Below are 10908 nucleotides of genomic sequence, written 5' to 3'. Positions count from 1 at the left end.
GCGGGAAATGTTGGAAGGGGGAGGGGCGTAGAAAAAAAAAAGGATGTCACGCATGCGCTGTTGGTGCGTGGCCAGCCGGGTCACGTAGCTATAGCAACGCTGCAACCCAAAAAACCCGCTTTTGAAAATTTGAATTAGATAACGGACAAAATATAGGGCAATATAACATAACATTTATTTATAATGAGTCACTTCCAGGGGTGTAAATTATTCTAATCTCAGATTACAGTCAAGGAGAATGAGTCGTGATCCCTTTTATTGGACTAACTGAACAATAATTAATCACAGAGCTCAAAGATCAAAGTATATTATATTTTTTTAAAAAAATGTACACAAGGGGTTTATAAGATTAAAAAAACATTTTATTTTCAGGAGGTTTCGGGCAAAAGTAAACACATACACACATATCTTAACTTAATATAATAAAAGGCAGCTGGTGTGTTTATTTACTGAAAGGATCAAATAAATTTATCTAAACCTTAATTCAATACAATAAAACGCTACGTGTATTAATTAACTTTAAAACACACACACACACACCGCGTTTAAAAACGTTTTGTGTGTGTGTTTGTAAATTTAAAAACGGTGTTTTTAATTAACCGTGTATTTAAAGTTATATTAAAAAAACAACAACACGTTTTTAATAAACAACGTTGCTATTCAAACAGAGGCCTAACCCGGCCACGCTCTGTTCGCCCACACTAATAAAATAAATAGTATTTTTGCTCGCTTGTGTGATTAATTATTGTTTAGACAGTCCCAATAAATGTTATCACAAAATATCTTTCTCTTTGTGTCTAATCTCTGGGTGAATACGGCTACCATTTTATCTGAGCCTATCTTGAAACTATGAGGAGAGTGTATTTTATTAGAGTGATAATGTTATTGTCGTTATTTTTAGACCTTGTGAAATGTTTCTGATAGTCTTGCCGGGTCACTTGTAAAAGACAACTCGCTATCAAGGTTAACTTTAGTTTTATTTATTAATTCTTTGAAGAATTAATAAATTAAAAAAAACCGTTTGAAAAACAAAAGGCGGGAAGAATTTTACTAACGGACTTTCCGCTGCCATGGTAACAACACGGTATTTAATAGCCAACCTGCCCCGATGATTCCGGGACAGATGAGCGATTATTATTATTATTATTATTATTATTATTATTATTATTATTATTATTATTATTATTATTATCTCTAAAAAAAAACACAAGCAAATCGATTTTTAAAAATCAACAAATGAAAAATGAGCGCCAATTGCGAGAGCGGCTTCAATAAATGAACGTGTCTAATTGTTTAAATTATAATAATAGCGACGACGACTCAACCCCAAAGAGAGCTTTTTCTTAAAAAAAAACAAAAACAGTGTTTTAAAATCGCATTGCTTGAAAAGTTACACGATAAACACTTGCATATCTATCGAAATAAATGCAGTCCCGGCGTTAGGAGATAACTCCCCATTCACACGCACTCTTTTCTCGATTAATCTGGCGGTTTAAATCTGATATTTTGTATTTATCACCCTTTCTTAAATGCACTTTATTTTGCTCTTATCTGCTCCTTATTTTACTGCATTTAATCCTGTACTTCTGAGTACTGTAATCTGTCAAGTGTTATTTAATCTGTAGTATTTTGTATTTAATCATATCCTGATGTAACTATCACTGACACTGTTATCTGCTCCGTTATTGAATCAGATTTTGTCACACTTGTACTTGCTAGAACTGAAGTTATTGTATTTATCTAGCTCTTAATTGTATTAATATTTGTACTGTGATACTTGAAATGTATTTGCTTGCGATTGTAAGTCGCCCTGGATAAGGGCGTCTGCTAAGAAATAAATAATAATAATAATAATAATAATAATAATAATAATTAATATGTCCTATTTTCTACCTGCTTCACACTGTCCCGCCCTGTTCGGACAGAAACGTCAAATCAGCTCTCGCAGGATAATATTTATCACCGCCCCCAGACCACAGGTGGTCCGCTTTTGGTAAAATATCGTAAAATTAGCGAAACAATTCAATCCCTTTTTGAGCGACAGATCACGCAATTAACGTGTTCGACCAAATCAATTAATTTGCCAAAATTTAAAAAGCCCGCGCATTTGTTTGATTGCTTCTCAAAACTACACGGATTGGTGTCGCTTAGTATTTATTTTAAGTGTTGAACTGTAGGGTTAATTTATTTTGTCTGATCTGGGATGTTTGATAAAGTGATTTTTATATAACGCTGTATCTTTCTGTCCAGGCATATTTAATTTAGTTACGTTGCTAAGGCAACAAAACAAAATTAGCGTTATTTATTTATTTATTTACTCAGATTGAAGATCTATTTTTTCGATTTCTCTTTTTATCTTTATATATATATATATATATATATATATATATATATATATATATATATATATATATATATATATCTCTTTTTAAAAAATATAATTTTAAAACTTATTTGACAGAAGAAAAAAAAAACGCCCTTTTTTTGAGTGTTTGAAAAGTGAAGACTCACACAATCCCGATCCAGTCTTTTGGTAAGACTCCAGTCCGGGTTTTAACGCGGGCTCCCAATGGAACATTTTATTACTGGTTTGAAATCTAAACCAGTCAAATCCGGTTCGCGCCAGCTCGAATGACGCAACACACGCACACGAGTGACTGACGTCACGTGTTCCTCTGAAGAGCCCGCAGCAGGATTTTAAAAACTCAAGTATTTTAAACAATTCAAATGAAATAAAAATCATTTTCAAAACTTACATTTCAGCTGTAGTTCGTGTCCACACCCCTCTCTCTCTCTCTCTCTCTCTCTCTCTCTCTCTCTCTCTCTCTCTCTCTCTCTCTCTCTCTCTCTCTCTTTCTCTCTCTCTCTCTCTCTCTCTCATTTTTTTTCAATTCAAAGTAATCTCTTCAATGGTAATTAGAATTAGGACAGAGAGAGACAGACACCTCATTTAACTGGGATTCACTTACCCTACATCAACTGGGAACCAGTACAACACAGAACCCATTGCACTAAACCAGAACAACACAGAACCCATCACTGGAAACTTATACAACATAGCAGCAGTGTGGCTTAGCAGTCAGGGCTCTGGACTCTTGACCGGAGGGTCGTGGGTTCAATCCCAGGTGGGGGGCACTGCTGCTGTACCCTTGAGCAAGGTACTTTACCTAGATTGCTCCAGTAAAAACCCAACTGTATAAATGGGGAATTGTATGTAAAAATAATGTGATATCTTGTAACAATTGTAAGTCGCCCTGGATAAGAGCGTCTGCTAAGAAATAAATAATAATAATAATTTATGTTGCCAAAGCAGTTAACATTTTATATTATGAAGAGATATATATATATATTTACAAACAAGGAACCATGGCAACAAAATAATAATAAATAAAAAAGAAGATAAATAATAATAATAATAATAATAATAATAATAATAATAATAATACAGAAATTGAAATCCGGTTCGGGTTTTCATAGCAGCCGATCGACCTGGAATGCAGCGTCGCCGGTTTTGTTTTTGTCTTTTTAAATCAAGTTCAAACCGGTTTCAACGAGACTCCAGAGTCTTTTCAGGGTCACGGGGGGGGGGGGGGGGGGGGGGGGTCGGACTGAATTAAACGGTGAAAAACACAACAGCACCACGGCCCCACAAAGCCATATAACAGAGGTTTAAATATATATATATGTATAAATATATAAATATTTATATGTGTGACAGGCTGGCCTCTAGGCGTTTTCTGTGTGCTGCATTTAATACAGTTGTTCGTGTGAATCTCACGTCACGTGTTATTGATTGAGGGTCGTGTTTCACAGTGAATTCAGTTATAGATTATCAATTATTATTATTAATTTCTTAGCAGACGCCCTTATCCAGGGCGACTTACAATTGTTACAAGATATCACATTATTTTTACATACAATTCCCCATTTATACAGTTGGGTTTTTACTGGAGCAATCTAGGTAAAGTACCTTGCTCAAGGGTACAGCAGCAGTGTCCCCCCACCTGGGATTGAACCCACGACCCTCCGGTCAAGAGTCCAGTGCCCTGACCGCTACTCCACACTGCTGCCCTAGATGTAAATGACACAGGCTGTAAAATGCCAGTTATCTTTATCTGAAAACGTGGTCTTACTAATGCATTGTAGAGTTTTAATATTACTTCCCTTGATTTAAATTCAACATTTCTCACAATATATCCGAGCATCTTGTTGGCCTTTTTTTATAGCTTCCCCACATTGTCTAGATGAAGACATTTCTGAGTCAACATAAACTCCTAGGTCAACAAGATGCTTGGATAAGATCCCAGGGTGTCGGCTTCAACAACATTACTGGGGAGTTGGTTCCAGACCCTCACAATTCTCTGTGTAAAAAAGTGCCTCCTATTTTCTGTTCTGAATGCCCCTTTATCTAATTTGTGACCCCTGGTCCTTGTTTCTTTTTTCAGGTCAAAAAAGTCCCCTGGGTCGACACTGTCAATGCCTTTGTCAATACCTATGTGTGTTTGTGTGTGTGTTAGAATTAATAATGGCATTCTGTCTACATTTTACGTGTTGTCTGTAAACAGCGAATTTATTTTAAGCTCATGCGCCCTCGGGTGGACTGCTCGCTGTACTGCAACCTCAAACATTCACACAAAATACTTCATTTCATGCGGCAGTTTGAAGATCAAAAGCGACCTCGTGTGGACAGAATGAGGAACTGCAACCTGTTTACCGGACTTTAGTAAAATGGGTATAACAGACTCCCCCGTGTGGATATCTGTAGGAACTGCACTTAATATTATTATTATTATTATTATTATTATTATTATTAATAATGTATTTATTTATTTATTTTTTAATTTTCAATAAATAACATTACATTCATTATTACATTTTTAATTGATTAATTATTATAATTGTTTTTCAATATTAACCCATCAAGTGCTATTGTCCTCCTCTAAAGACTTGTCATTTTTAATTGATTAATTATTATAATTGTTTTTCAATATTAACCCATTAAGTGCCATTGTCCTCCTCTAAAGACTTGTCATTTTTTGGAGCATTGCTTTAACTGGCAGATCGCTCCACCTGTAATTTGAATTTTGTCTTTAATTGTATTATGACAATTTTCTCCCCCAATCTGTGTGAACCGAAGTTAAGTGTGAATGACAATGTATACAATTGCATACATAAATAAATACAGCTTAAAGAATTTAAAGAAAATTTAAAAATAAAAAACTTCATTTTAACTTTATCAACAGCATTATTATTATTATTATTATTATTATTATTATTATTATTATCATTATTATTATTATTATTATTATTATTATTTGCATTTCAAATTAAACACACAAATCAAATACCAGGGTTGGTTTTCGTCTGCAATTAAAAACACTATTACAAGAAAAAAAAGTAATCAAATATATATAATTATGATTTGTTTATTTAGCAGACGCCTTTATCCAAGGCGACTTACAGAGACTAGGGTGTGTGAACTATGCATCAGCTGCAGAGTCACTTACAACTACGTCTCACCCGAAAGACGGAGCACAAGGAGGTGAAGTGACTTGCTCAGGGTCACACAGTGAGTCAGTGGCTGAGGTGGGATTTGAACCCGGGACCTCCTGGTTCCAAGCCCTTTTCTTTAACCACTGGACCACACAGCCTCCTTTTGTTAATTTATTTAAAAGTTATATATTTATTGAAGTTAATTAGTTCATTCTTTTCTGTTGAGTATATATATATATATATATATATATATATATATATATATATATATATATATATATATATATATATATATATATATATATATATATATATATATTAGCTCAAAGAGCCAGCTGCCCAACGTTTCGATATGTTGTACATATCTTTCTCAAGGGAGCCTGTGTTTGAATCAAAACATTGGAGGTATTTATAGGTTTTTGACGGCATGACAACTACTTGTTATTGTTTACATTCAAATTCATGATTTATTCTTACATGATGTAATGGTGTTCTATATATTGTGACATCATTTTTACTTCTATCTTTGAATCTGTATTAATTCTAATTAACATTACTTTATATAAACTTATATTATTATTATATCATGCAATGCTGGCTCTGAGGATCAGTCTAGATTTGGCCTCCCCAGCGCATCAGCATGCACAACTTTTGAATGAATTTTGTTTATTTATTTAAATGTTATATATTTATTGAAGTTAATTAGTTCATTCTTTTCTGTTGAGTCCCGCTGGCATAATCGTGTTCAGTCTATTTATCCATTTACTTTCTTTTATTCTTCTATATGTCACATTGTCTAATTTGAGCTGTTCTAATACTACAAACTTTACATCATTTATGTCATGTCCCTGACTGGTGAAGTGCTGTACTATTGGTTCATTCATTTTTTTTACTTCTAATTAATGAAAGGTGGTTCTGAATTATTTTATATAAAGTGGTTCCAGTCTCTCCATCATATTTGATTTCATCACAGGCTATTTTTCATAAACAACATTGCTATTTTTACAGTAGGTATTAGTTTTTAGTGGATATGTGGTGTCATATATCAGTCAGGGACATGACATAAATGATGTAAAGTTTGTAGTATTAGAACAGCTCAAATTAGACAATGCGACATATAGAAGAATAAAAGAAATATTAAAAGTAGAAACTATATATTAAAAGTAGAAACGTCATCAATGATATAAAAAAAAAGATCAACACTCTGGGCTCGATTGCTAAACCTGCGTGTGTGGTTCGGCCGTTGATCCTCCTTCCTGCGGTCTGCGCTCGACTACTTTCCCCTGCTCGATGGCTCTGGGCTCGGCGTGCTCGATGCTCTCGGTTTTCTCCGCTCAGACTCGGGCATGTCCGTCTCTTTCACTGTCGCGCCGCTGCGGGCGTGTCGCGACATCTTAAAAGAGCTCCGCGCTGTCAAAGGACCCGGATACCAGCGCAGCCCCGCCTACAGATACGTCATGGACCAGTTCAGACACAACCGGGTAATTATTTAAACCGTTTTAACAAAACAGGTCCGGTAAAGCTCGGGTAGGGCTTTTGCAAGGTCGCAGCTCAGCCAATCGGGAGCCGAGACTGCGACGGGGTGGGCGTGAGTGGCAGGCGCGGGAACCAATCGCAGCTGTGTTGAGCTGGGACGCGCTGTGTGTAGATTGACAGCCGTGTCGACCAATAGAATCCGTCTTTGTTGTTAATTACGTTTAATTTTTTTAAAAATAATACTAATAATAATTCTAAATATGTAGGTGACGCCTGTATTATTATTATTATTATTATTATTATTATTATTATTATTATTGTTATTGTTATTGTTATTATTATTATTATTATTATTATTATTATTATTATTATTATTATTATTATTATTATTATTATTATTATTTTAACGAAACATGTGAATGGGAAATGTTTTAATTCTTCGTCATAATTTTTAAAAGTAAATAAATCAATAATTAAAATAAAATACGACGTTTTTTTTTTTTTTTCTTAATCGGTATATTCACAACTTAGGTAAATATTATCTGTAATAATTCAAAACAGAGACTGTATGAAAAACAAATGCCTATTGATTTGAACAGACTCCTGTACGTGTGGCTTTGAACCCCGAGGCTCCACGAATTTTAGTTTTTGATTCAGAAATGAGTGACTGGATCGTTTTTGTGTTTTTACGATTTAATTACCAAAAAAACAACGTTGCTGACGTTCACAACATGCCGAATGCTTCAATACTGTGAAACTGGGGACTGATCAAGCTGGTAGCAGTAAAACCTGGACTGGATCACACTGCTGTGCGATAGGAGTCTGATTCCCATCCTTGATCTCTCTGTCTAAATATCCCACAGTTCCCAGCAATATCCTGCAGCTCTCTTCACTATAAAATCAGCTACAAACCTCCTTCAACCAAAGTCTATCTACAGGGCTGGGAATCAGACTCCCGCTGCACAGCAGTGTGATCCAGTCCTGGTTTCACTAGGAGTTTAATAATAAGACACACCTGAGCTTGTTAGCGAGACACACTGGGGGCTGATCAAGCTGGTAGCAGTAAAACCTGGACTGGATCACACTGCTGTGCAATAGGAGTCTGATTCCCCTCCCTGATCTCTCTGTCTAAATATCCCACAGTTCCCAGCAATATCCTGCAGCTCTCTTCACTATAAAATCAGCTACAAACCTCCTTCACCCAAAGTCTATCTACAGGGCTGGGAATCAGACTCCCGCTGCACAGCAGTGTGATCCAGTCCTGGTTTCACTGGGAGTTTAATAATCAGACACACCTGAGCTTGTTAGCTAGACACACTGGGGGCTGATCAAGCTGGTAGCAGTGAAATCTCCAGCCCAGCACACACGGAGACAGACACACACCCTCTACAACGTTGCTAATCAAGCCCAGTCCAGGTTTTACTGCAAGTTTGATTAGCCCCAGTGTGTCTAGATAGCCAGCAGGAGAGAGGGGAGAGGGGAGATAGTTGGGGTTGAGAGAGAGAGAGAGAGAGAGGGGAGATAGGAGAGGGGTGTGGTGGGGAGATAGGAGAGGGGAGAGAGCTCTGTGTTCAGTTCTGTCAGTACAATGTGTTTCAATGTCTCATCTCTTTCTCTCTCCCCCCTCTCCTCTCTCTCCTCCTCTCCCCTCTCCCCTCTCCTCTCCTCTCCTCTGTCTCTCTCCTCTCTCCTCCTCTGTCTCTCTCCTCTCCTCCCCTCTCTCCTCTCCTCTCTGTATTCTCTCCTCTCTCCTCTCCTCTCCTCTCCTCTCCTCTCCTCTCCTCTCCCCTCCCCTCTCCTCTCTCCCCTCTGTCTCCTCTCTCCTCTCTCCCCTCTCCTCTCTCCTCTCCCCTCTCCTCTCTCCTCTCTCCTCTCCCCTCTCTGCTCCCCTCTCCTCTCTCCTCTCTCCTCTCCCCTCTCTGCTCGCCTCTCTCCTCTCCCCTCTCTCTCCTCTCCTCTCCTCTCTCTCCTCTCTCCTCTCCTCTCCTCTCCTCTGTAGATCACCAGTGAGAAGCTGTGTCGCTCACAGCAGGATCTGCTCCACCGGGCCTCCTCGTACCTCTGTCTGCTCCAGAGCACCCGGCTGCACCTCTCTCTGCACGCGGAGTACCACGGAGAGGGGTCCACGAGGGAGAAGGGGCTGGGGGACGTGGCTCGCATGGTGGGGCTGGCATTGCCTACACAGCCCGGGGGGAAGGGGTGGGAGTGAGAGAGGAGGAGTGGAGAGGAGGAGAGGAGAAGAGAGGGAGGGAGGGAGGGAGGAGAGGAGAGGAGAGGAGAGAGGATGGAATTGGTTACGGAGCCACGCTGTCGATGCTGAATCTCTGGGATCCTTCGAGACCCGACTTGACAAAGTTCTGAGATCCATCAGCTGCTGGGAAGCGGACGAACTCCGAGGGGCTGAACGGAGACCCCTCTCCATCGGGGGGGAGCTGGGGGGGGGTGATTTCTCTCTTTCATCAGTTCTTCAGTCCAGCCTGCAACCCAAACTAGACTCACAGACCGCTGTTCTTGAAAAACTCCCCCTCTCTACACTGCCTTTCATTGAAGATGTTCTGTAACTTTTTAAATAAAGTTATTATTGAGTGATTGAATGACCATTGCAGTTCTAATTGTAGTATTCAGGGTGTGAGGGGGGATGCCTCTCAGAACTACATTTCCCATCGTCCTCCTGCTCGCTGGTAAATCTATCTCGGTTACATATGTGAGCAGGAGGATGATGGGAAATGTAGTTCTGAGGGGTCCATGCGGGTACATGTAATACCAGCGAGCAGGAGGATGATGGGAAATGTAGTTCTGAGAGGTCCATGCGGGTACATGTGATACCAGTGAGCAGGAGGATGATGGGAAATGTAGTTCTCAGAAGTCCATGCGGTTACATGGGAAGCCATCTTGAGGCAGGGAATGCAATTTAAAAGTTTAAAAAAGTGGTCAAAATGTAAATAATAATAATAATAATAATAATAATAATAATAATAAAGACAACACACACACCTTAACAGGAGATAAAGGGGCATTCAGAACAGAAAATAGGAGGCACTTTTTTACACAGAGAATCGTGAGGGTCTGGAACCAACTCCCCAGTAATGCTGTTGAAGCTGACACCCTGGGATCCTTCAAGAAGCTGCTTGATGAGATTCTGGGATCAATAAGCTACTAACAACCAAACAAGCAAGATGGGCTGAATGGCCTCCTCTCGTTTGGAAACTTTCTGATGTTCTTGTGTAGTTGTAGCAACACATGGGAACACAATAAAATATGTCCTTATGTGCTCTTTAAGAAACAGAAGACAAGCGTTGAATTGACAACAGGGCTGGCAGGAGACACAGCCGTCGCTGTCCCTCCATCAGCAGTCCAGCCCTGACCGCTACTCCACACTGCTGGCCAGACACATAACCTTTCCCAGTTTGACAAGATAGATTGAGACACAGACTGACAGACTGTGTCCTAAAAATGGAAAGAACATTATTGTACCTTGAAGCACAAACAAAACACACATGAAACGCCTCTCCAAAGAGAAGACAGAGTTTATCTAGGTTCAGGGTTAGGGTAAAAGCATAGAGAAGCATTGTAAAGCACAGAGAGGTCTGGTAAAGCATAGGGAAGCATTGTAAAGCACAGAGAGGTCTGGTAAAGCATAGGGAAGCATTGTAAAGCACAGAGAGGTCTGGTAAAGCATAGGGAAGCATTGTAAAGCACAGAGAGGTCTGGTAAAGCATAGGGAAGCATTGTAAAGCACAGAGAGGTCTGGTAAAGCATAGGGAAGCATTGTAAAGCACAGAGAGGTCTGGTAAAGCATAGGGAAGCATTGTAAAGCACAGAGAGGTCTGGTAAAGCATAGGGAAGCATTGTAAAGCACAGAGAGGTCTGGTAAAGAATAGGGAAGCATTGTAAAGCACAGAGAGGTCTGGTAAAGCATAGGAAAGCATTGTAAAGCAC

General features: G+C 38.9%; 1 protein-coding gene across 1 annotated transcript; it reads left to right on the top strand.

The window, feature by feature from the left end:
- The first annotated feature begins 6790 nt into the window (after nucleotides 1–6790).
- LOC131730016 (protein FMC1 homolog) lies at nucleotides 6791–9563 on the top strand. Its single transcript, XM_059020295.1, has 2 exons — nucleotides 6791–6974; nucleotides 8969–9563. Exons 1-2 carry the CDS (start codon nucleotides 6840–6842, stop codon nucleotides 9176–9178), a joined length of 345 nt encoding a protein of 114 aa, XP_058876278.1. The 5' UTR covers nucleotides 6791–6839; the 3' UTR covers nucleotides 9179–9563.
- The last annotated feature ends 1345 nt before the right edge of the window (nucleotides 9564–10908 follow it).

This window comes from Acipenser ruthenus, unplaced genomic scaffold, assembly GCF_902713425.1.
Source record: "Acipenser ruthenus unplaced genomic scaffold, fAciRut3.2 maternal haplotype, whole genome shotgun sequence".
Lineage (NCBI taxonomy): Eukaryota > Metazoa > Chordata > Actinopteri > Acipenseriformes > Acipenseridae > Acipenser > Acipenser ruthenus.
Note: the sequence above shows the minus strand (reverse complement) of the source record. Positions and strands in the feature narration are given on the sequence as shown.